The 27,783-nt window shown below is 39.7% G+C and overlaps 1 protein-coding gene across 3 annotated transcripts in view; it reads right to left on the reverse strand.

Annotated features, from left to right (window-relative positions):
• PPARG (peroxisome proliferator activated receptor gamma) overlaps positions 1-27,783 on the reverse strand; it is a 117,359-nt gene that overhangs the window by 3,574 nt on the left and 86,002 nt on the right. For all 3 annotated transcript variants that reach the window (XM_075939640.2, XM_075939639.2, XM_075939637.2), the window contains 2 exons: positions 24,826-25,025; positions 14,185-14,635 (listed from right to left, as the gene is read on the reverse strand). In XM_075939640.2, coding sequence (XP_075795755.1) covers positions 14,185-14,635; positions 24,826-25,025 — 651 coding nt within the window. The remainder of the gene's footprint in view (positions 1-14,184; positions 14,636-24,825; positions 25,026-27,783) is intronic.

A 27,783-nucleotide genomic window follows, 5' to 3' on the forward strand; every position in this document is an offset into this window, starting at 1 on the left:
CCAACCCAACAAGTGGCAGTAGCTATGTCAGCTGGAGAGCATCTCCTACCGGCATAGTGCTGTGCACATCAGTGCATATGCTGCTCAGGGGAATGTTTTTTCAGACCTCTGAGCTAAAGGCCAGAATATAGATTTGAAGAGGGAATATATTAAGCAGCGGGAGAGAGAGTTCAGTCCTAGCAACAGCACTTTCATAGACGACAGTAGAAAGAAAGGAGGTAACTTTTTCACTTTTTTTTATTATTGGTTAGCCTTGTGCTAATGTATAAAACCCAATAATATTTCATTTGATTTGGAAACACTGCATGAAAATGTTTAAATCCAAATAAACTGTTTCCAATTATTGAAGAAAAAAATTAATTAATGTTCTGAGATTTGTAGAACTTTTTTTTAAATAACCCCCAAATTTATACCCTTTTGTGTCTGTTTAAAGTTATACTTAACTTTTTCTTAGACAAAAATAGGTTTTACACATTTGAAAGCCTTTTTTGGGCTTGATTATCTTTAAAATTAATTATATTTTCTGTTATCCCTCACAAAATGTCCATCTGCATGCTTTTGTTTTATGCTAGCATTCAAAATTACATTAGTTCTTATGTCTGTAACAACTATCATTAGTTAAGGTCATTTAGAGTTTACATACATATTCCACAATCAAAATATAATAAAATACATAAAGTGACATAATGGCTGATTTAATACTTTTTTGTGCTACTTCTGCCCGAGAGGCAGAAATGACTCAGCAGTTCAAGTTTTATTTATCAGTCTGTAACATGCAGTACACTCATCGAGTTTTTGGTTCAAAGCTCATAGTAGTGATCTGCTATTCAGGGGCAGATGACTGTTTTGCGGGGTCCCAGGCAGCATAACTCCGCGGGGCCCCCCCTTTGCCATGGCGCATGCGCTGTGACGCCATGCGCATGCGCGGTGGCGCCACAGCGCATACGCGGGGCTTTTTTAAGCGCGGGGCCCGGGGCGGCCGCCCCGTTCGCCCTGCCCTATATCCGCCCCTGCTGCTATTGTTGGTCTGATTAGAAAGTATCTCATTGTTCTAACATAATTACAACAAGGGTGATTTTTTTTTTTAACAATGGTCAATGCTAGAACCCTTCTTGGTAATATTCTGTGAGGAGATTGCAAATTTTTCAGCTTGTGGTGTAATGATTTAACAACTAAGAAGAAGTGGTCAAGGCTCACAAACTGCCTGAAAACCCCGTTGGGACAGCATTTCTCAAATGTGGCCACCAGGAGCTTTTCTTGTGGCAACAGCATCCTGGGCTGTTATGAGTAAGGGCAAAGCTGAGCCCCACCTCCTCCCTGTTGTTCCTGGATATACTGCCTTGGGGTTGGTTACTGTGGCCAGCAGCAGAGATATTGGGCCCTGCCTCCCTTTGGAGTAACCCGGGGCACAACGCTATAGGAGCAGGCAACTAGTGAGTTCTTTACCTTCCCGGATAGGGCTCAGGCAGCAGATTCTAGTCATGGGGCTTCAGGCTCCATCCCTGGGCTCAGGCAACACAGTGGCAGGCCCCAAGCTCTGGCCACATGGCTTTAGACTCCATCCCTGGACCATATCCTCTGGCCATGGAGCTCTGGGCCCTGACCACAGGGCTTCAGGCTCCAGAAACCCTACTGCAGTGGTCTCCAGCCTTTTTAACTACAAGATCACTTTTTCAATGTAAGATCTACCTCAAACCCAAATATGCTTGCCTGGCTTCCTTCCTGTCCCTTCTTTGAGGCCCTGCCCCTGCTCCAACCCTTCTCTGAGGCCTCACCCTGCTCACTCCATCCTCCCTTCTTCCCCCACCCTCACTCACTTTCACCAGGCTGAGGTAAGGAGTTGGGGTGTAGGCTCTGGTCTTGAGCCAAGGAGTTTGGAGTGTGAGGGGGACTCCAGGCTTAGCCCAGGATGAGGAATTGGAGTCTAGAAGGGGGTTCAGGGTGCAAGCTCTGGGAAAGAGTTTGGGTGCAGGGGGACTCACATCTGGGGCAGAGGTTGGGTGTAGGGGGAGGTTCAGGGCTGGGACAGGGATTCAGGAAGCAGGCTCTGGCTGGGCCCCATTTAACTGAGATGGCTTCTGGGTGGTGGAGCAGTGGGGTTAAGCGGCTTACTCCTGCCCTGGCCCTGCCCCACTCCTGAAAGCAGTTGGAATGTACAACGATGGCTCCATGGTGCCATGTGCTGCCCCTCATCTACAGGCCCTGAGCCCACAGGTTCTACTGGCCACGGTTCCCTGTTATTGATCAATGGGAGCTGCAGGAGTGGGGTCTGCAGGCAAAGACAGCATGTGGAGACCCCCTGCTCTGCCTTTCTTAGGGGCTGCAGGAACATGTCAGCCACTTCCAGGAGCAGCAATTACCACAGGGATATTGACTCAAGCCACAACACGTTAGGCGTTTTAGAACTCACTACTCAAAGAAATGAATTTAAGCATAAGAGAGAAATAAAAATTATGAAATGCACAGACCAGTCAAAAACCCAAAGGCTGTGTCTAGACTACATCCCGCTGGGATGTAAATTAGACACGTCAAAATTGCAAATGAAACGGGGATTTAAATATCCTGCGCTTCATTTGCATAATCGCATCATGGTGCTCTTTCAGAAAAGCACCATTTTGAAAGTAAAACTGCAGTCTAGACGCAGTTCTTTCGAAAACTGCAGGCTTTTTCGAAAGATCCTGTAAACCTCATTTTTTGAGAAATACAGGATTGTTCGAAAAAGTCTGCCGTATTAGAAGGAACCGCGTCTAGACAGTGGTTTTACGTTTGAAATGGTGCTTTTTCAAAAAAGTGCCATGACGCGATTATGCAAATGAAGCATGGGATATATAAATCCCCGCTTCATTTGCAATCTTGACATGTCTAATTTACATCCCTCTGTCAAAAGAGGGATGTAGTCTAGACACAGCCAAACTAACACACTTTGGAAGCAGTTCTCCCTCCCACACCCTGCACAGCAAGCAAGAGGCTCTCGGGGGGCAGGTCCAAGGCAGAGGGCAGGAGCAGCATGATAGTGGGTGGAGGAGCGACTGAAGTGCCAGCGTTTGATAGCCTCTTGGCCAAACTAGTCAGGAGCACCTGTCAGAGTCTCCAAGACCTACCAGTAGATCCTGATCTACTGGTTGGTGACCTCTGCCCTACCTCTTCCTCCAGCCCTCTTTCCAGGGCTTAATATGTCATTTAATAAGGCTGATTAAATGAGCCACTGTGAAAAATGATACTTGTATGTTTGTTAATACCACTTTTCACAACAGACTTCCTTGCTAGTAATAAATAAATGACAATGATTCGGAAGTGTATATGTGCATATATATTTGATTTTCCAAAAGCTAATTAAATATTTTAGGAAAAAGTATGAGAACACACATGTCCTGAGAACCCCTGGACTAGAAGACTAGGTCTGAATACATTCAGATGAACAGAGTCTGGATCTAGATCAGAGGTTCAAAATCTGTGAGTCGCAACCTCCTGGGGGTCGAAGCACCAGGCTGGCCGCCATTTTTTTTCCTGGCTTGGCGCCTGACAGGGGTGGGGGAACATAAGAAGAAGATACGAATGGCTGTACTGGATCAGACCAAAGGTCCATCTAGCCCAGTAGCCTGTCTACTGACAGTGGCCAGCACCAAGTGCCCCGGAGAGGGTGGACCAAAGACAGTGATCAAGCGATTTGTCTCGTGCCATCCATCTCCAGCCTCTGACAAACAGAGGCCAGTGACATCATTACTACCCCCTGGTTAATAGCCTTTTATGGACCTAACCTCCATGAATTTATTTGCCTTCTCTTTAAACTCTGTTCTAGTTCTAGCCTTCACAGCCTCCTCTGGCAAGGAGTTCTACAGGTTGACTATGCGCTGTGTGAAGAAGAACTTTCGCTTATTAGTTTTAAACCTGCTACCCATTAATTTCATTTGGTGTCCTCTAGTCCTTATATTATAGGACCTAATGAATAACTTTTCTTTATTCACCCTCTCCATACCACTCATGATTTTTATAGACCTCTATCATATCCCCCCCCTCAGTCTCCTCTTTTCCAAACTGAAAAGTCCCAGTCGCTTTAGCCTCTCTTCATACGGGACCTGTTCCAAACCCCTGATCATTTTAGTTGCCCTTTTCTGAACCCTTTCCAAGGCCAAAATATCTTTTTTGAGGTGAGGAGACCACATCTGTACACAGTACTCAAGATGTGGGTGTACCATAGTTTTATACAGGGGCAGTAAGATATTCTGTCATATTTTCTATCCCTTTCTTCATAGTTCCTAACATTCTATTTGACTTTTTGACCGCCGCTGCACAGTGTGTGGACGTTTTCAGAGAACTATCCACGATAACTCCAAGATCTCTTTCCTGATTAGTCATAGCCAAATTAGCCCCCATCATATTATATGTATAGTTGGGGTTGTTTTTTCCAGTGTGCATTACTTTACACTTATCCACATTAAACTTCATTTGCCATTTTGTTGCCCAATCACTTAGTTTTGTGAGATCTTTTTGAAGTTCTTCACAGTCAGCTTTTGTCTTGACTATCTTGAACAGTTTAGTATCATCCGCGAACTTTACCTCACTGCTTGCCCTTTTCTCTAGATCATTTATGAATAAGTTGAATAGGATTAGTCCTAGGACTGACCCCTGGGGGACACCACTAGTAATCCCTCTCCATTCTGAACATTTACCATTTATTCCAACCCTTTGTTTTCTGTCTTTTAACCAGTTCTCAATCCCTGAACGGACCTTCCCTCTTATCCCATGACAATGTAATTTACACAAGAGCCTTTGGTGAGGGACTTTGTCAAAGGCTTTCTGAAAATCTAAGTATACTATATCTACCGGATCCCCCTTGTCCGCATGTTTGTTAACCCCTTCAATGAACTCTAATAGATTAGTAAGACACGATTTCCCTTTACAGGAACCATTTTGACTTTTGCCCAACAAATTATGTTCTTCTACATGCCTAACAACTGTATTCTTAACTATTGTTTTGACTAATTTGCCAGGGAAGCGGACCAGCGCTTTAAATTAAAGGCTCTGCAACAAAATGTTCCCAGTGCCGGTTCTTTTTTTTTTTTGGCTCAACCAAAATTTTCCCAGCTCTGGGGGTTGCGAATTAAAAAAGGCAGAGCACCACTGATCTAGATACATAAATTCCCAGATTCAAATTTGTGGGGTATTAAGTGGTGGAGCTGGGATCTGTAACCAGACTTACTGCTTAGGCTGTGATTGTCAATTCTGGTTGGACATTTTTCTGGAGGCTTCATCGCATGACATACCTTTAAATTAAATAGTAATCTTTAATTCCTGGAAATTGTAGGACAATTCTGGAGGGCTGGCAATCCTGGCTAAGGATCATCTATAGTCAGAGGAATGACTATGCAAAAATGACCAAATGACCCATATATTCTGTCTCTGGGTATGTACAGGCAGTCCCCGGGTTACATACAAGATAGGTACTGTAGGTTTGTTCTTAAGTTGAATTTGTATGTAAGTCGGAACTGGTACATATTGTAGGGGAAACTCTAGCCAAACATTTCTCCAGAGCTCAGTTTTATTCTCCCACACCTCACTTCCCTCAGTCCTTTATTCTCAAGCTGAGGGGTCCGCTGAGAAAAGCCGCTCCGCGTCTCCCTGGTCTGCTGGGGGAGGGAGGGGGCGCTAGCTTCGCGTCTTCCTGGTCTGCTGGGGGGAAGCAGCTAGTGCGGGGTTGCCTCACCCTGTTTGTAAGTAGGGATCCGATGTAAGTCGGATCCATGTAACCTGGGGACTACCTGTATACACTAGAGGGTTTTTTTTCAGAAAAACGGCTGTTTTTCTGAAAAAACTTCAATTACATCCACATTGCAAACATGTTCCTCCAAAAGAAAATCAAAAGAACAGAGAGGCTTTTCTGACATTGGTAATCCTCATTCTATGAGGAAGAAGGCTTTTCGTGAAAGAGATCTTTCGGAAAAAGGCATGTGTGCACGGGGAAGAGGAAGTTCTTTCGAAAGAAAAGGAAAGAGGAAAAAGCACAGGTGCCCTGGTGGCCACTCCGTCCATAGTAATCACAGCTGAAATGGGAGATAGCGTCCACACTGAATGGACACTATCTTTCTAAAAAGGCAGATCGCTTTTTCAATGCACTTTTGCAGTGTGGACGCTTTCTTTTGGAAGAAGTTTTTCCAGAAGATCTTTTCCGGAAAAGCTTCTTCCGAAAGAAGCATGCAGTGACAACAGCCTCAGAGAGTTCCTGAAGAAATCTGTCAAATTTATAAGCAGAACTGGATTTGTCAAATTCAATTTTAAAAAGGCTTGCATTCTCCAAAGTTTCTAGCATTTCCTTCTTCTGAGTGAGACCTGTCTTCTCCCCATCTTCTGATAGACTCCCTGCTCTTTCCTACACAAACAGCACAATTCATCCCAGTTTATCCCCACATGGATAGCTTGTTGGTGTATGTTCTCTCCCCAGTCAGGGCTTTCTCTCAGACTCACTACAGAATATGGATACACTCTGAATCAAGGAATTTGAATCACAAGGATCCTGCTTTAATGCATCTCTATTTGCAATACAAGACGACAATATTTCTGTAATATTCAGCCCTACAAACTCACAGTAGGGTCTGAGAGTGAAGCAAGCTTCTTTGTGGCTGTGCATTATCACTAGTGATCAGGACCACTGAGGAGAGGAGGTGAGGAGGCAAAAGGAGCATTTGCCCTAGAGCATGATGGCCACAGTGGCACTCGGAGCCCCATGCCAGCAATGCAGAAGCTGTCATTTTACTGAGGATGCATGAGTTTATATATCCAGATGTACATGCTCAAACTGCTAATGAATAAAACTTGATTTGACCAGTAAACTAAGAAAAATCAATTTGAAGACACATATGGTATAGATGTTATAACTAAGTATGTGCTTTTTAAAAAAAAACATTGTTCTAACTTTGCACTTAATATATTCTTTCATATTCTATTTGTGTGCATGTATCATTCTTGCATGCAAAGTTAGAAATATGAAGTGTAGACCTGATTATTAATCTAGAACAGTGTTTCTCAAAGTGTTTCCTGAAGCTTCCTTTGGCTGCAAATGGAGAACCGCAGCCAATAGGAGCGACAAGCTTCCCTGGCTGCGGAGCTGGTAAGTAAACAAATTGGAGCGGCCCAGTAGGAGCTTTCACAGGGCATATCTATGCGAGGAAATTATTTTGAAATAGTTATTTTGTGAGTTATTATTTCGAAATAATTTATTGCAAAATATTCAGAGGGGTAACTGAGTGAGTCTGTATAGGATAAACTTAAAAAACAACGAATAGTCTGGTAGCACTTTAAAGACTAAAAAAAACCATGTCAATGGTATCATGAGCTTTCGTGGGCACAGCCCACTTCTTCAGATGACCGGTCATGATACCAGCGACATTTTTTTTAGTCTTTAAAGTGCTACCAGACTATTTGTTGTTTTTAAAGTTTATTTCAAAATAGTGTATCCACAACAGTGTATCCACAGGGAAGTCTTGAAATTAATCCAAGGCAGGTTCACTTAATGTGGATAAACTACTTGGACTGAGAATCCCAGGAAGCACTGGGGAGTAATTCCTCTGAATGACTCTGGAGAGTAGTTATTTTTAAATTACTATTTTTAAATAGCGTTATTCCTTGTGGAAAGCAGAAGCTGTTATTTCAAAGTGACCAGCCCCTTATTTTGGTATAACCGGCTTGGTAGTGTGGATGCTCTGCTTGTTATTTTGCAATAAGGGGAATTATTTCATAATAACTCCCTAGTGTAGACCAGGTCTCAGAGTTTGTCCACGGACCACTTTGAGAAACACTGATCTAGAATGTCTAGTAAAAACCATTAGTGGTACTTAAGGGAGGGCATTAATGGCCCAGTGTTCAAGGTAACAGTCTGTAAATGGCTTTGTTTTTCCTGTAAGCCCAAACAGTGTTTGGTTCTACAAAGTCATGCCATCTGGTGCATGGAATCAGGGTGATGGAATCCATCTTGAATCTGGTATGTTTCCATAGAGATGGGGAGACTCAAACGATTTAGATATTGGCACAGAAAGTACGCTTATTAAGTTTGCAGATGATACCAAGCTGGGAGGGGTTGCAACTGCTTTGGAGGATAGGGTCATAATTCAAAATAATCTGGACAAATTGGAGAAATGGTCTGAGGTAAACAGGATGAAGTTTATTAAAGACAAATGCAAAGTGCTCCACTTAGGAAGGAACAATCAGTTTCACTCATACAGAATGGGAAACGACTGTCTAGGAAGGAGTATGGCAGAAAGGGATCTAGGGGTTATAGTGGACGACAAGCTATATATGAGTCAACAGTGTGATGCTGTTTCAAAAAAAGCAAACATGATTCTGGGATGCATTAATAGGTGCGTTGTGAGCAAGACACGAGAAGTCATTCTTCCGCTCTACTCTGCGCTGATTAGGCCTCAGTTGGAGTATTGTGTCCAGTTCTGGGCACCGCATTTCAAGAAAGATGTGGAGAAATTGGAGAGGGTCCAGAGAAGAACAACAAGAATGATTCAAGGTCTAGAGAACATGACCTATGAAGGAAGGCTGAAAGAATTGGGTTTGTTTAGTTTAGAAAAGAGAAGATTGAGAGGGGACATGATAGCAGTTTTCAGGTATCTAAAAGGGTGTCATAAGGAGGAGGGAGAAAACGTGTTCATCTTGGCCTCTGAGGATAGAACAAGAAGCAATGGGCTCAAACTGCAACAAGGAAGGTTTAGGTTGGACATTAGGAAAAAGTTCCTACCTGTCAGGGTAGTCAAACACTGGAATAAATTGCCCAGGGAGGTTGTGGAATCCTCATCTCTGGAGATATTTAAGAGTAGGTTAGATGGATGTCTATCAGAGATGGTCTAGACAGTACTTGGTCCTGCCATGAGAGCAGGGGACTGGACTTGATGACCTCTCAAGGTCCCTTCCAGTCCTAGTATTCTATGATTCCCACCCTGGGGAAATTCTATTTAAGGAATAGAAAGCAATAAAAGATTCTTTGGTTGGCTTTTGAAGACTGCCTCCCTATCCTAAGAGAATACATAAGAAGCTATTAGACAGATCCAGGCCAGAGAAAAGAGAAGCAGAGGGGTGAGAAATATATTTGCAGCAATCTCTCTTAGGCTATGCCTACACTACAAGGTTTTTGTGCAAAACCAGCCATTTTTGCGCAAAAACTAGCAAAGCGTCCACACCTCAAGCACGTTTATGCACAAAAAAACCCCACAGTAAATGGACGGAACAGAGGGCTTTTGCTAGTAGAGTTATTCCTCTCCCCATGAGGAAAAACTCCTTTTTGCGTTACAGGTCTTGTACAAAGAGGCATGTGTGAACGCTCGGTAGGGGTTTCTTGAGCAAAAAGAGACTGTCAGAAAAAACACAGGTGCTCTGATGGCCATTCTGTTAATGGCCATCAGAGCTTTCTTGCACAAGAACGTCCATACAGTGTGGACGCTCTCTTGCACAAAAGCACATTGCTTTTGTGATGCGCTTTTGGGGTATGGACACGCTTTTGTTGAAGAAGTTTTTGCGGAAGATCTCTTCTGCAAAAAGCTTCTTGCGCAAAAACCCTGCAGTATAGACAAAGCCTTAGTGTATTAGAATTAACTCGCATCGTTTGTTTATTTTAGATTAATAACCTGCTTTGATCTGTCTGTTTTCATTTGCAATCACTTAAATCCTACTTTTTATACTTAATAAAACATTTTTCTTTATTATCAAACCCAAGGTAAATAATTATTAGCTGAGGGGAGCAACCACTGTGCATATTTATCTTTTCATTGATAAAGAGAGTGAACCTTATGAACTTTCTCTGTGTACAACTTTTATACAGAGTAAGACAGATTTACATGGGGGTTTGGTCCCTTTTGAGGGCAGTGATCCAGAATGCTGTCAAATCCCCATAACTAAGCAATCCCAGAGCTGAGCTGATTCATTGTCTGTGTTGCTCTGCTGGGGAAGACTAGAGTGGTGGGGCACCCTGGAGGACAAGTAGATAGGGCAGTGGTTTGATCAGCACATTGGGGCTATGTCTACACTACACTACCTATGGTATCCCGAAATAAGTATTCAGCGTCTTTTGACCGCGCCTGTTATTTCAAAATATAACGCTATTCCGATGTCCCTGTAAACCTCATTCCACGAGGAGTAAGGGACATTTTGGAATAGCAATTTATTTTGAAAATAAGTGCTGTGTAGACAGTACCAAATTGCATAGCTTATTTCAAGCTGCGGATGCAGTGTAGACACACCTTGGGTGACAGCCTCAAAGGGACCTCTGTGATCACACCCATCACAATGAGCTTTTCAAACATAATTTTCTATCGGAAATTATAATATGTGGGATTTTACTCTTTTGATATGATTCCAAGCAATAGGTTTCTAACTTGAAAGATAATGAAGTGAACATGTAGTCAAATCCCTTTCCCAGAGAAATGGTTTCTTAAATTTGCCGTTGTTGATAGCCGGTTTAAGGACTGAATGGGTATAAAGCCCGAACTAGTTTTTCCCATTAGAAGTAGCCTTTCTAGGCCAGCATTGCAGCACATTGGCAGGGCAACAGGGGAAAGTCTGCATAACCAATGCCATAGCTGTTCTGAAGATTAAGATCTTGGGCTATCGATACGGCACTCCTCAAACTTATTTACAGGATTGTTTTTTTAAAGAAAGAAAATACTGCATGAAGAAACATCTTTATGGAATAGCTGAAAATCATATATATTCTACATGCTGCTTCCTCTCAGATCAAGCACTTCCTTCAAACACACTGCTCAGCTTCTCTGCATTACTATTAGTAATGCTGTGAAATAGCTCAACCATTTATGTATTGAGGCCAGGGTTGCTTGGGTATCACAGAATAGCAAATACATCTATCTTCCTAGAGTTCTTGTTTTTAATGGCCTGCAAGAGTTTGGGACAGTTTTTAGCATTGACTTCACTGGATCTGTGACCATTCACAGAAGCTGAGGATATATGGGCTAGATGTCAGGTGATGACAGGAAGTGGGGAGAAGAAACCTCCCTGAAAACATTTTTCTAAATCTAATTTTACAAGAATGCATTTCTCAAAACTACAGTATCTTAACAAAGGCTCTGACGAAAATGTTACATTGCTAACAATAAAAATGCCTCCTTTAAGAAATGGTGATTATTCAGTTGCCCAGGAACAGCAACTCTGTCTCAGCAGCACCTTTAATGCAATTATTTTTTTTTGCCTGAATTAAACCTTTTCAATATCTTTTTAAACAAAATGTATAAAAGCACATTAAGAATAGCTGTTTAGCATTATAATAATGACCACAGTGCAACATGTGAAGTTATTGAAACTGAATGAGCTGGCCCACTGTGCTTTAATGGCTCAGTTAGAACTTAAGTATGTGACTTCAGAGGTTGTTTAATTTGTCACACCCTTATGGTCAATTTGTCATTTCTCTCATTTTCATTTGGACATTTTTGCTGTTTCAGTCTGAAAAAATTTAGATGTTTTAGAGAAACTGATAAATTCCAAATGATTTCATTACACAAACAGAAGTTTTTCCTGTGTAATGTTTCAGATGGATATAAGAGGTACTACTTAAGGAGAGAGTGTGGATCCAATGTTATTTCCCTAGGATTACACAGAAGCAAACCATTTAGCTGGAGTGTTTTTCTAAGTTTCTGAGAACAGTCGCTAGTTTTTTCCCCCTTTAGGGTAATGCTATTTATACCCAAAAGACTTTTGAGGTGGCTTTAACATTACAGTATTCTTTGAGTCAGTGGCCTCTGAATAAAGGTGTAGTGGTTTTAGAACTCATTTTATTTTGGATTCTTCAGAGTTTGATTAGGCTAACTTTCCACTGACACATCAGCATCCAAAATTAGGATTTCATTTTCCATACTTCATCAGACTTGTCTGTATTAAATTACTTACAGCAAACAAGGAACACTGTTCCTCTTGCACTCCCACGGAACATATTCATCTCAACTTCAGTTGGAACAGAGATTGTAATAATTTGTTTGTTATAGGTACAATTTGACTCTAGAGCTATCCTCAAGTAGGAAGTAAATCCTCATTGTCTTGGATAAGGGTTAAGCTTTTTCAAAACATCGTCTTCCTTATCTTCAAATAGTCTTGAAAGCAAGTAGAAGGACATCACCTTCAAAATCTGTTTTCATATCAGAAAACCATAGAATTTGTGTGTATAGTGACTAGATGAGGTTCTGAACTAATTAAAACTAATTAATGATATTTGAAAATCTCTGACTTCAGATTATTCATATAAGAAAAAATATTATTGGTTGATTAATCTGGTTCACAGAAGATAACATTTCTTGGTGGGTTGTTATCCTCCCGACACGCAAAATGTATGACTTACCTCATACTTTCCTCTAATTAAAAAAAAAGTCCAAAAATATCCAGTTTTGCAGCTACATATTATGAGTTCCCTTTTCTCAATCATAAATGGGAGAGATTTTAAAGACCTGTATCTCATCTGTTAACTTTTCTGTAATATCAGAAAATGCAGACTCTACTGGCTCACTTTCTGGAAGGTCTTTTTAAGTTTGTATAATTCCATCCCCCATAGCCAACCAAAAATATAGTCATATCATATTCTACTTCATTTAATTAATTCAAAGTCCTCAGGGATCCATTTGTTTGAAAGTCTCACTCAAGCACTCTCATGAGAAGAGTTTCAGAGGGATAACCGTGTTAGTCTGTAACTGAAAAAAAACTTAAAAAACAATGAATGAAAAAGTGGGTTGTGCCTATGAAAGCTCATGATACCATCTCCATTTTTTGTTAGTCTCTACGGTGATGCAGGACCATTCATTGCTTTTAAGCATTTTCATGAGAAGAGTTGTACTTGTCTGAGGTGGATTTGGCTAGTCTAATAGAACATGTTGTGACATTTTCCCTGAATGAAACAGAATGCCAGAAAGTAATTTTACATTAAGACCACGAGGGCATATTTTTTCTCTAATGTTTACAGGTTTTTAATTTCTTGAGTAACTCATTCATTTTTTTTCCTTTTAAAGTCAACAAAACCCAATAGGGGTCAATATCATAGACTAAATTCAAATAACCATACATTCCTGAAAGTTCAAATGCCAAGTACATATTCATTGGAAATTCTTATTGAATCCAAGCTATTAATATAAAATAAAAAGGCTGCACAAGCAAATTGTAAGTATAAAAGAATTCTGTTTACAGTAGGGTGACTTTTCTATGGCTTTGCTGGCAAGAATCCCACCCTTCCTGTTTTAAATAAGATAGTTCTGTAATTTTTTAAAGATGAAAAATACTGCTGATTCAGCAGGCATGTCCAGCTCAATCAATAACAATAGCACATTTGCATTGACAGTTTGTGACTGAGACTGAATAAAGGCAAGGAATATCAAGTCCCTAGAGAAGTGATCAAAGGCTACATTTAAGCAATTTGATCTCTATCTCTTAGTACTGATCCTTTGTCATGTTTTCACAGGAGTTAAAAGTAGCAACTTTATCATAGGCGTGTGCAGCACATTTCATTAGGATGTGCACCCGAAGAATTTCTTTTAAATGTACTTTGACCCCCATTAGCCATGCCCCTGACCCCTGTTAACAACGCCCCTGATCCCCATTGGCCACACACCGACTCCCATTGGCCACACCTCTGGAGGTAACACTCTCGGGGCAAGACGGACACATGACCAGAAGTAAAAGGTGTCATGTGACCCCCTCTAAGGACTTTTCCCACCATCCTCCTATCAATAGGAATTAGTTTGCCCCCCCCCAAACCCCTCTTATGCAACTATCCTGCAGTTGCATTAACTCAATGTGTGTGACATTAACACTAACAGAGAGGCTGGGGGAAGTGTTCCCTCTAAGAGTTTCCTACCATGAGCAGAATTAATTTTGTGTTGTGCACCAGTACTGAGTTCATGGGCTTGTTTGGAAGTACCACTGTTATTAATAAATTTCTTACAAACCACTACCTTTTCCTTCTACTGCCAAATCTCCCCTTGCTCCATCAGCTCTCCTCGTGCCTGCTGCCCCCCAATCCCTCACCCTCCTCTGCTCTCCTGACGGGTTGTGGTACCCTGTCTCAAATCCCCCTCCTCCTCCTCCAGCAGCTGCTAGCCAGTCCGAGACATTAGGGTGTGCCTGGGCACACCCGGCACACCCTGTGTGCACACCTATGAACCTTATTATGTAAAATTGTGTATTAAATAATGCAGAGCTTACCTCCACTGAGTATAATTACAGCTATAAATATGGCCAGGTCACTGTCATCTAGTTCCAGTGCATTGAACTTCACTGCAAACTCAAATTTGGGCTCCATAAAGTCACAAAAAGGTTTTCTCAGGCTCTTCAGAAACTCCCGTGTCATGAATCCTTGTCCATTGGATATGAGAACTCCATCTTTATTCATCAGTGAGGCCAGCAGCGTATATATTATCTCATGGACACCGTATTTCAGGAGAGTTACTTGGTCATTCAGGTCAAGGTTCACAAAACCTGGAATGCTTTTGGCAAATTCTGTGATCTCCTGCACAGCCTCCACTGAGCGAAACTGACACCGCTGGAAGATGCGAATTGCCACTTCTTTATTCTGCTCTTGCAGAGGAGTCACGTGTTTGCAATTGATCTTATCTTCACCCATCATTAAGGAGTTCATGTCGTAAATAACAAATGGCTAAAAATAAAAGTGAAAATGGGATTGAGTGTCATGTGTCCTTTCTATACACACTGTTACTGAAAGACTATAAACACATAAGCCATTGTTAAAAAAACCCACGGAATGTGACAGAAAAAGTGCAAACACACATCAGTAAACGTAATGGTTTTGCTTTTGGGTTAAAATCCAGAAAAACCCACAGACTCAAATTAACTTTCTAACATTCAAATTGGTTTGCAGAACAGGCAAGTAACTCCTGCAGCTTTCTTACACTTGCTAGGAACCCACTTCCTTGAGTTTTGGGCTTTGGAGAGGATAATTTTTTAAATAATGTAAGGAAAGCCATTTCTTTTAAAACACAGATCTGATTTTCACTCAAAAAATTTCTATTAAAGATTTTGTCTCTTAGTTCCACAGGTGTTTTTACTATCTGAATTCAAAGTTCAGAAAGATTGCTAATAAAGTCACTCCTTTAACACGTATTTCAATAATTTACATCCAATAACATATTACCCTTAAACGTTTATTTTGTAGTTGTATAATACTTTTTCTATAGACAGACACAGTATGTTCACATTTATATTACTTCATATGCCGCCATGCTTATTTTACTAGTCCTAGTAAGTGTTACAAATAGTCAAAACAGTATTACATCGACTATCTTGTAAATGGCATCTTCTGTTACACTGAGATATTAAAAGGATTAAAGATTTTTTGAAACTCAAGTAAGTTATTAATAAGAAAAAGCAGTATGCTGTAAACTAGAATAAATTCAATTCAGATTATAACAACGAACCTGCCTGTTAAAAACACCCAACTAGAATAAGTGAATTTGAAAACAAAATTAGAACATCTAATGCCAGAGAAATTCTTTTTCTATGATCTGGAAACAATCTATTTCAGAATAAACAGATGTGAGGCCCCATGAGAAGATGTGATGAAAGAAGTGGACAAGTGACTGCTACAAATTTATATTAGGAACGTCTGTCTTGAGGCAAAATTATTTAAATAAAGTACATGCATCATTTAGCGAGGACTGTATTAGTTTATTTAGGGAAAACAGAGAATGCATTTTCCTACAAATATTTGGTAATATTTACTTTTGCCCCGTGACATTTCACCTCTCTCTTCCTTTAATTTTCTCACACATAAGTAATTATCTATTATTCACCTCAAGTAAAGTAAGAAACACAGAGAGGTATAATTCCTTACATGCTTTTTTATCTTTCAGGTATTCAATCCATTGACTTCAATCCTATAGGCATATCTAAACTACATCCCCCTTTCGAAAGAAGGATGTGAATTAGATCGAAATTGCAAATGAAGCTAGGAGTTGAATTTCCTGCGCTTCACTTGCATAATGGTGGCCATACGGTCTTTCGAAAAAGGGCTTCTCAAAAGTAAAACCACTGTCTAGACACGGTTCTTTTGAAAAAAACAACCCCTTTTGCGAAAGATCCCATACTCTTCAAAAAATTAGTACGGAATCTTTCGAAAAAGGGATTTTTTTGAAAGAACCGCATCTAGACAGTGGTTTTACTTTTGAAAAGTCCTTTTTGAAAGACCGCGCAGCCGCCATTATGCAAATGAAGCATGGGAAATTCAAATCCCGGCTTCATTTGCAATTTTGATCTCTCTAATTTACATCCCTCTTTCGAAAAGGGGATGTAGTTTAGACATAGCCAAAGTTACTAAATCCCAAAGAAGTAATTTAAACATTAATTGTGTAATTGTGAAATTGGGTGGAAAAACACAATTTGAGAGGGGAGAAGGAAATGTGTATAAAGAACAGCTAAAATTTGTGAGATATCTGTCTTCAGTGCTATTCTATTGTGTTACATATGTAGACATATTTCAAAGCGAGGTATTATTATTTCTTCAAGCGAAGAATATTTGATCCTCTTCTTATTAAGGCAAAATAAAATAATAAATAATTATAAGGTGCTACAGATTTCTATTTGGCATTTATTTTTCTGACTCAATTCTACATAATACCGAAGTTTCCATTTAAGTCTTCAATTTTCCTTTTGGCATCAGATCTACAAAAATTGATAGGTCAAAGATTCCAAGGTCAGAAAGTATCACTGTGATCACCTAGCCTGATCTCTTGTACCACACAGGCCAAAGAATTTCCCCAAAATAATTCCCCAAAAGAGTATATATTTTAGAAAAAATATCCAATCTTGGTTAGAAAATTGCCATTGATGGAGAATCCAATGGTTAATTACCCTTACTGTTAAAAATAAACAGATTATTTCCAGTTTGAAGTTTACCTCCAACTTCTAGCCACTGGATCATATCATAGCTTTCTGTGCTAGATTGATTCTCTCATTATTAAAATATTTGTTCCCTATATAGAAACTTATAGACTGTAATCAAATCCCCCATAACCTTCTCTTTGTTAAACTAAATAGATTAAACTCCTTGAGTTTATAAGGCTTGTTTTCTAATCCTTTAATCATTCTTGTGGCTCTTCCCTTAACCCTCTCCAATTTACCAACATCCTTCTTGAATTGAGGACATTAGAACTGGACACAGTGTTTCAGCAGGGGTTGCATCAGTGCCAAATACAGAAGTAAAAAAACCTCTACTCCTATTACTCCTGTTTACGCATTCATTGATTTTATTAGTCCTTTTGGTCACAGTGTCACATTGGGAGCTCATGATTACTCATTATGATCCCCAAATCTTTAGAACAGATCTTTGATCTTACATGTGTAAATTTACATTTAACCATACTAAAATGCATTTTGTCTGGTTGTGCCCTTACCAAGCAATCCTGATCACTCTAAAATATACAAAAATATATAGAAGTCTGGTGGCAAAATCCTTCATTACACCTTTGTAAGATTTTTATGTGGAACCAGACTTTTAGAATTCATCTTGGAAACTGCAGTTTTTCTGGGAATGTACTTCTTATTGTCTTTGACTAGTCTTTTTTGATATTAAAAGTCAGTGCAAGAACATTCTACTATTCTAGTCAATGCTTACAAAAATGAAGATTTGATCCCCTTTGTAATGACACTCCTATACAATAATTTACATTGCTTTCTGACCCGGACTCAATGCACCTACACTACAAGCCCATCAGATCTGTTTTTCCTCATTCCTGGATCTCAGGTACCAGTATTGCTATGAAATAGAACTAATATGCTTGAAAATTCTGGATACTGGCATATAAATGAGCACACCAAGTATCTCATCTAGTTACATAATTCCTATATTTATCATTACTACAGCTTATCTTCCAAATGCGACAAGTTATTTTCTATAAGCCCATTCTGATAGCACTGATACCATTGGCACTGATTCTTAAAGTCTTAACTCAGTATTGTGTAGCTGCAAAGACTTAAAAGCAATTTCAAAGATATCAGTGGTAGACAGGGTCCTTGCTCATACAATCCACCTCTAATTGGTTTGAAATAATATGGTGACTTTAAGATCCATTAATGAGTGTCCAGGCAAATTAAAAAGTTCCCCAACAGGTTTCTGTGTGTTGCCTTTTTGGATAGCTGATTTGTGTCCATTAATTCTTTCTTGTAGAAACTGTAATGGATCTCAAAGTCACTGTATTTTTCTAATCAATTTCAAAAGCCAGCTCAACAGGGAAACTACAGACCTTAACTTAATTTACAAGTTTGATTCATACAACATAAGTCTAAACAAAGACATTGGCTGGATGGCCCGCTACATTCTACATCCTAGTGACATAAAAAACAAACAAAGGGTACTTAAAATACTAAGTATTCTCATCAGCTTCATATAGCATGGGCACTCTCATTAACAATTTCTTTTTCCTTTTTTTCTCCTTTTTCCTCGTCTTCCTTCCAATCCCCTCTCTGTGCTATTTATTTGAAAACTGGACTGACCCCCAAAGCTCATGATACCATCTATATTTTTGTTTGTCTCTAAGTTGCTGCAAGACTATCAGTTGTGTTTTAAGTTTTTCTAGTTATAGACTAACTTGGCTACTCCCTGAAGCTTTTGAACATGGATAGAATAATGTGAGTGTAGCCCTACTAAACATATACTTTCCTTACTGCTATGCTACTCGCCGTTATTCTTCCTAGAGATTCCTAGTTGCTCCCCGAGCACCAAACCTGAGAAAAGCATCCTGGATAACATATGTTCCCTACTTACTGTTCTGCTATGCAGATAATAATACTTCAATGGGACTCAGTCCACTTACATTACAGAATGAAAACCAAAAAGAGTTGACAATAGACAAGAAAAATACACAATTTAAAGACACACATGAAAACAGAAAAACCTGTTGGGGAACACTTTAACCTCCCTGGACACTCATTAAGGGATCTACAAGTTGTCGTTTTGTTTCAGACCAATTCCACAAGCCAAATACACAGGGAAGGATTGGAACTCCACTTCATTCTCAAATTTAACTCCGTGACATAGTGGAGGCGTGCTGTCTGCTCTGTAACCCAGTGTGGTATGGGGGTGCCTTGCTGGTTGCTGGGCTTGGGCAATGGGTGACCTCCACTGCGGTTATTTGTAGCATGGCCCAACAGGACAGCGGATGAGTCACCAGGCAAGGGTCTCAACCTGTCCGGCAGGTTGTCTCCCAGGGACAGAGACAAAGTGAGGAAGGAGTAGACCAACTGTTGTCTGGGGGGCAGGGCTGGAGGAGAGGCAGTTTTTCTGTCTGGTATCATGGAGAAACCAGCCTAAGCAAGGGGCTGGGATTTAGGGGCCCAGTCTTCCCCCATCTCAAGGGGGACTGAGGCATCCTAGGCCTGCCCTGTAACCAGTTTACATCTATGCCGTGTTGTATCCCGGAGAAGCAATAAACTCCCTCTATTCTACTGGCTGGTGGAGTCTGTTCGTGCCACTACGGGGGTGCAGGAGTCGGGGGAACCCCGAAGCGCCATCACAAATTCTCATGCAAATGGTCTAAATTGTGATATTGGATGGCTCGCACATTATCAACCAACCAAACAATGAAGGTGCTAATGGTTCTTGATGTCTGTGTAGAATCTGGTGTTAGTACTCTTCCTTTCCTAGTGCAAACTAATGGTTCTTATCAGCCTCTTTTAACTATTTAGTATTTAAGGTGCTAATAGACTATTGTTATTTTTTAAGTTTTTCCTGTTACAGACAGGCTCTGCTATCCCTTTGAAACTTATCTACCCAATATCCTCTTCCCCATCCCTTATTTATTCTTGGTTCTGGACTTCCAACACTCTGGTCATCTGAAGAAGTGGGTTGTGCCCACGAAAGCTCGTGATACCATCTACATGTTTTGTTAGTCTTTAAAGTGCTACGAGACTATTTGTTGTTTTTTAAGTTGTTTCTGTAACCTGAGTCTATCTTGCCCTGGCTGGTGAGCACTATACATTCCAGAAGAGGACTAGTTACTTAGTAATTTTAGATTCTACACACTACCTTGGCATAGCCAATCATTTTCAGATGATACAGATGCTACTTCAATTTAAAAAGTTATAAATTTAAACTGTGCCCATAATAAACAGTTTGATGTTCCATAGCACAAAGTCCATTATAGTACAAATAATATAAAAGTTTAAATCATCATTTACTGACTGAGTGCATCCACTCTTCCAGTGGTATGTAAACATGGCCTGAAAAGTGGCAGCAATTATAAATGGGTCTGTCTATTTATGTATTGTTTTATGATGGACTCTAGCTCGATGATTGGTTTTTAAAATCTTCATAGACAAACAGAAAATCACGTGATGGTATACTACATACATTGCATGAGCATTGCATCAGCATAACAACCAGGCATTACCAAGTCACTTCCAAAGTCCAAACAGTTATTAATTAACCACCCAACAAAGCACAGCAGTACAGTTCATTCAGATTCCACGTAGCTTGGAGTATCTTTCAGAATGAACATTGTGGATGTGCTGTCCTACCACAAATTTGGAACAAATGAAGTGTTCATCCCTAAAAGCTGCCCACATTTTACACTGGGTCCAGGGCATGCTGGGACAGGATATTGGATGTTTAGGTCCCAATCCTGCCAACAGTTTCATGTGAATAACTTTACATCAGTAACTATAACTATTGACCAGAATGTGACTACTCTCATTCATAAAATCATTTGTGTGCGTGTTTGGAATATCAGGGCCTCAATCAGTGTTGTGTAGATGTACAGTCAGCAAAAAACATTGGATAAAGTTGATAGTTGCTTGGTTTAATTTTGATTCTAACTGCATCATTTTAAGTATGTGAGAACAGCTGGTGGGAATGTTGGTATATAAAATGACACAATTTAGAGTCAAACTCTGTTACATACAATACCATAATTAAGGGTAGAACATGGAAGAATGAGAACAGTTTTTTAAAAAAATGAATAGATCCCTTTTATGAGACAAGAAAGTGGAAAATTTGCTGTATGCATTAAAAAAGACAAAAATAATATCATTGATTTTGCTCCTGCCCTGATAGTTTAGATATTAGCTACTCTAACCAGTCAGACCTCTCTTGACCTTGAGTCAGCTAATTAATTCTACCCAATCGACATATGAGCAGTGGAGATCTGAACTCATAAAATAAATTATCTCTCTCATTCATAATAAACAAACAATTATATATTAAATAAGATTCTCAACATGCTTTATAAATAGGGGCAATGCTAATTTGTAATTGGGAAGGGAATTCTGGTCCCCCAAATTTTACACTCTTCTAGTTGCAGAATAGACTTGCCAATTTTGGTTGGATGTATTCCTGGAGGCTTTATCACATGACATAATCTTTCATTAAAGATTAATCTTCAATTCCTGGATATTCCGGGACAATCTTGGAAGGTTGTCAACCCTTTTGTGAACTGATACAGTACTTTTTGCAGCATGTTCAGAGACACAGAAATAATAGCCCCAAGAACTTATTTCTGATCTCAGGAGAGACTCCTACCTGACACACTGAGTGTAAGACAGAGATAAGAATCAAGCTTTAGGAAGTTGCAAATAAACATGGGATTAGAGAAAATGCAATCGGGACAGCTACCTTACTTCCTAATTTACAAAACATGCACTGCTACATGGGGTGGAGCTGCTCAGATGAGAACTTTTTATCCTGAGAGAGTAATTGGCTGGCTTGCCCTCCACTTGAATTCTCTTGGCATAACCAAAGCATGGGACCTGAGACACAAGGAAACTATCATTGTGCAGGGTATAGACAGTTTTGGGAAAAATTACTTTCCTTTCAGTTTTATCCTCTACCTCCACTGACTACTCTCGTGACTGATGAGCAGCAATGTAGAACAGCTGCTTCCTCCTGCCTTCTTTTCTTACTGCTCCTCCTGCTCATTGCAACACAATAAGAAGTTTAAGAGGAAGCTGAAAAAGAAGCAGACAGAGCAGCTGCAGAGTGAAGCAGTAGGGCTGGGATTCTCTAGGATAAAAGAAATTAAATACCACATATACTCATTCAGCAGTGTATTATATTCCCAAATTCTGTTCTCTCTTCTAACTCCTTTCAGCCTATGTGCTCACTGTAAATATGGTACCCAGTACGAACCAGAATACCCCTGGTATAACAACTGTTTTCTTTTCACCAAATGCTGATTTCTTGGTGGAAAGGTCAGCTCTACATAGATTCTGCAGCACCTCCCTCTTTTCTACCATATTTAAATGTGTAAGCAGTGTTTAAGCAGGGGTGGGCAAATACTGGCCCACGGGCGGATCCAGTCTGCCAGGGTTAGCCCCTGGTGGGCCCCGACACTGCCGTATTTACCTGTACCGCTGAAGGCATGGGGGATTGTAGCTCCCATTGGCTGCGGATCACGATTCCTGGCCAATGGAAGCTGCGATCACCTGTACCTGCGAAGGTGCAGGTAAATATAGAAGCACTGACCCATCAGACGCTAATCCTGGTGAACCGCTGCCATTTTATTGCCCACTCCTGTTCTACAGGAACCACAGCTGGCTAGTTAGACCTCAAAGACAAGTAAATACAGAATATGAAATGTGATATTATTAAAGCTGTGAAAAAACAGCAAAATATTGTTGGTGAGATTCTAACATTTCACTTGTTCATATGCACTTGATATTGTGTACATACTGTAATTTGCATCCCACAAATATCTTGGTAAAAGACTTTTCTGTCTTTCTTTTCTAATCTCAGTTATATGACGTAGCTCAAGAAGAGAAAAGGTCAGACCCAAGACCCATGTTGGTCCACTAATTTTTTGAAATATAGATTTTTAAATTCACATTACAGTGCAAAATTTTGCAAACTTTGACACTCAATTTTGTTGTCAATTATTCACATACCTCTATTGCTTATAATTATTCTTAAAATATGCATGCAAAACTTCTTAAAGTGTAAGGATCAATTTGGCAGTCCCTATTGTGAGCATTGTTCTATACCCGAGTGATTTTTATGGGTTTGATCCAAAGCCTGTTGAAGTCACTGGAAAGACTCCCATTGATTTCAATAGTATTAGGATATATGTCTAAGTATAGATCCATAAAACAGTTCACTTTCCAAATCACAGACATGCATAGAAGCAAAATTTCTACTAAGCATATTAATGCCGAGGCAGGTCAGATTATAACTGGTTCTCAGAAGCTCTTCGGACATGTCTTGACTGCAGAGTTATCTTCACCCAAGTTACTGCTATTGATAGAGTCTTGCACAGATTACAAAATTCTGTATTTGCATCTGCATCTTTATCTGCAAAAATGAGCTGTGGATAATTGCATCCACAGATGCAGATACCCACAGATATAAAGCAAATTTGCAGGATTCTAGATACAAAATTTGTATCTGCATCCACAGCTGTATCTGCAAAAATGAGCCATGGATATCTGCATTGGATACCTGCAGATATAAAGTGGATATCCACGGATTTGCATGGCTCTAGCTATTGAGTTAGATTAGAGAGTAGGCATGTTGCAAGATATCACTTGGACTCTTATGTCTGCACTTGTATTACAATTATTCATTTGTATCACTAAAAATTCGGAAGGACAAATGCCATAGTTTTTTACTCTATAAGAAGCTGACCTGCTCTGATTTCTTTTCCAGTGAACTGTGTGAAAAGTTGTCTATTCTGGGCACATGTAGGAAGGTATTGGAGGACTAGCAACATTACCGTGGAGCTAGCCTCAGTCCCCCTTATTGAACAATCATGTTGTCAACTGACAAATTATGCTAATTTGAGCTTTAGCCTATATCTTTGCAGGGGTCAGCCAAACTGAGTTAAAACACTGCCACACTTGAGTGAAGGGTTTTTGTGTGTGGATGTTACTTGAGTTATAACTTGAGTTAACTTCGCAGTGAAGACAAGCCTTAGTGGCAGTCAAATGTTATAAAATTCTTTCCTGCCTCAGGAAATATCAACAAAAGTCAAATAAATTGGCTTCAATGTGGTCCTGACAAATTCCCTGCTATTCAGCCTAAGGAAACACATCAACACTGATTGCTGTTATTTTTATCTCATATAGCTGAATAATGATAAAATAAAATTCCACTTTGTGCTTAATAGCCTTTTAGATGCATATTTTTGCACTAATGTGCAGAGATATTGCTATATAATAAAAATCTTTACATGTTGAATTTTCAAGGGAACCCACAAATATATAAACATTATTAATTTACACAGATTTTCCAATGTGTTTCCTTAAAATGTTACTTCCAGCACCAAAGAATACTGAACTAACAAAGATAAATAACTTAAATGCAGGAAATCATCATTATAATTTAGGAACAGGCAGCATAATTAGTATGTGAGGAGGTGACAGTGCTGGTTCCATGAATCATTCAACGCTTACGAAGCAAGAAACAAAGGATGATATGACTATCATCATTTATATGATCTTCATACCTGGGTTTAGAACATATCTTGGGTTCACAGTTGGTACTGGTAATAAACTATTGTATGGATGCTTGCAATATTATTGAAGTCTATCCTCTAACAGATAGCCCTATTAAGAAAATTTGTAAGATAAATCATGGTGGAGGACAGGGGGAATAGGAAGGGAGGATAGAGGAATACAAAAAGGTTAAGATGACCTTAAAATTCTTGTTCTAGTTTCAAGTATTTTACTAGGTGAACTTTTCAAATTATGTTTACTTATCCTATCTAAAAACATTTCCTGTGTTTCAGATACAGCTTGAAATATGTAACTGCCAACAGCAAAGGGTTGGGTTTTTTAAAGCATGTTGTCAATGTGGTAAATCATTTACTTAAAAAAAAAAAAAAAAAAAAACTAGAGAAAACTAACTGATTTGTCTGTCGTTTTTCCTGTCAAGATCGCCCTCGCCTTGGCTTTGGTCAGAGGGAAGGACTTTATGTAAGAGTCATACAAGTTCTTGGCAAGGGCTCGAAGATCAGCCGACTCCGGGTTTAACTGGTCAATGTCGCTGCAAATCTCTGCCAAGAGCTTCTCCTTCTCAGCTTGTGGCATTCGCCCAAACCTGATAGCTGAAGAAGACAAATTGTTACATTAGTCACAGCTGCACCTAAACGCAAATGTTTTTAAAATAATCTTTTCTGTCACCTTGCCTAATGCACTTTCCAGAGTTTCATTTTCATTAAGAATGCTATACAAGTGTCAGGAAAATGATTTCACCTAACAGAGTACACAAAAAGTTGAAAGGGTTCAGAGAATTGTAACAAGAACAAAACAAAATGAGGAAACAATCTGGATACCCACACAGTCAACCAGGATGCCCCCGTGACAAGGTGTCAGCTTGGAAATGCAGAGCTATTCTGCTGACTCATTTGGCAGTTATACCAGATGAGTCTGATTAATCCGAACTCCACAAAAAATGGAGCACTTTTAAACAAAGACAGTGTTGTCTATTGGACAGAGTGCAGGATTAAAAAGTCAGGAAGTCCCGAGTTCTACTCCTACTTCACTCATTGTGGGGTTTTAGGAAAAAAGGGAATGCTCAACTATTTCAGAAAACTTTAGCGAGAATCAATTAGGGTATGTTTACACTACCACCCTAGTTCGAACTAGGGTGGTAATGTAGTCAACCGGAGTTGCAAATGAAGCTTGCGATTTGAATTTCCAGGGCTTCATTTGCATGTTGCCGGGCGCCGCCATTTTTAAATGTCCGCTAGTTCGGACTCTGTGCCCCGCGGCTACACGCGGCACGAACTAGGTAGTTCGGACTAGGCTTCCTATTCCACGAGGAGTACAGGTAGTTCGGAATAGGAAGCCTAGTCCAAACTACCTAGTCCGTGCCGCGTGTAGCCGCGGGCACGGAGTCCGAACTAGCGGACATTTAAAAATGGCGGCGCCTGGCAACATGCAAATGAAGCCCGGGAAATTCAAATCCTGGGCTTCATTTGCAACTCCGGTTGACTACATTACCACCCTAGTTTGAACTAGGGTGGTAGTGTAGACTTACACTTAGTTGCTATCTGGACTTGTAATACTCCTGTCATCTGAAGAAGTGGGTTTTGCCCACAAAAGCTCATGATACCATCCACATATTCCGTTAGTCTTTAGGCTGCTACAAGACTATTTGTTGTTTTTTAAGTTTTATCTGGATAGTGTTTAATTTAGTCAGTACTATAAATTGATGTTCTGATCAAGGGGTCAGACAGGAGGTCTTTCATGTAAAATCCCTAAAAATATCAATTTTAGAAAGCAGCTTGACAAAAGTGTGTTTGTTGCCCTTAAGTAAATAATAAAGGAAAACCCCAGAGAGGTGAGATATGTCTCTACATGTGCCTATATGTGTGCTGTGATGAGAGAGTGGCAAAGAACTACTCACAATACCTTACAAATCAAATGTAAGGCGGGATACAAGGCACACATCTTTACAACTCATAAATGTGTACCATGTTTACACACATGGGCAATGATTCTGGAAAAATTTCACATAAGCCAAAATTCCTTCAATATTTTTCAAATAAGATATGTTTCCTAATAGATTTTTTTTACAATATATAGATTTCAGTAAATTGAATTAAATCTATTTGATCCTTAAGAAAATAAGATAGGAAGAGCATCAAAATGAGAAAGATAAAAAAAATCCCTAGGAAAAATGTTTGAGGTCTTGACTTAGGAACAGGTAAACAAAAAACCCTATAAATAAAGATTTTCCAGTTGCCAATGTCTTCTCCCTTTAAAGGTAAAAAACACTGTTAGCTTAGTATTTCCAAATGGCTAAACTGGGGTTACTTCCTTTGTATTATGCTTGCCTCTTTCCTGTTATGAAAAAATGTGGAATACTCCTTTTTACACTGGTGTTGTTGGGACAGAAATAGCTCTTTCATGAAACTCAAAACAATTTCTGATGACCCAAAGGCATATGAAAGCCATTTAGCACCTGCATCATGGACTGATTTTCACTTCGACTGCTAGAGGTGGCTTGTTTGTTCTCACATTTCCATCATAATGGCCTTGCTGTAAACTTCATCACCAAGAGAAACATGCTGGTCAGTGTCTCCTGAGCTCACATTTCAGAATAAAATCAGAATGGAAGGGAACCTGGAGAGTCATTAGGGACCACTTAACATATTCTATATTTAGACATTTTCCTGAATATGTTCTCTGCCTACAATTTCTTCATATGGAAACCTCTGAATAATTGCCAATTTAAATTTATTTTGGACGGGAGTCCACATTATTGTCTTTTTCCCCCCACGGGGACAGTAAATGGATATGGTCAACTACCCGCAACAATTTCCAGTGACACTTCATTGCCAATCCTCCTGATTCTTTATAGCTTAAGAAAAGCTTTCTCCAACATCCCAGATTTTAAAAGAATTAAAGAAAAAAAGCACCATATGTGAATCTGAATGACACAGTGTGATTCAAAACGCCTTGTATCAGGTCAAGGAAGAGCAGAGTACCTCCTGAGTGACCGTTCAATCCCATACGCACATGAGAAGGGGAGAAGTGGGGCCTCTACAGCAGAAAGGGGGGCTTGCATAGGCCTTCCACTCACAAATCAATTTCATTGTGAGAGACTAAAATTGTGGATGGATATGGATATGTGGTAGAAAAAAGTAATCATCAAACTAACAAAATAATTCAAATTCATACCTCATGAAAATCCATAAAGTCACCGGAATATTGAAATTAATGGAGACAATACCAGAGATGAATTTAAGTAAAAGTGCTTATATAAAAATGCCTAATTAAAAGCAGGGACCTTGGTTTTATAACTGAATTAGATCCTGCTGATACCATTTGTGAATCTTGAAATTCTTATTTGTCATT

Source organism: Pelodiscus sinensis, chromosome 11 (assembly GCF_052426305.1).
Source record: "Pelodiscus sinensis isolate ZL-2025 chromosome 11, ASM5242630v1, whole genome shotgun sequence".
Lineage (NCBI taxonomy): Eukaryota > Metazoa > Chordata > Testudines > Trionychidae > Pelodiscus > Pelodiscus sinensis.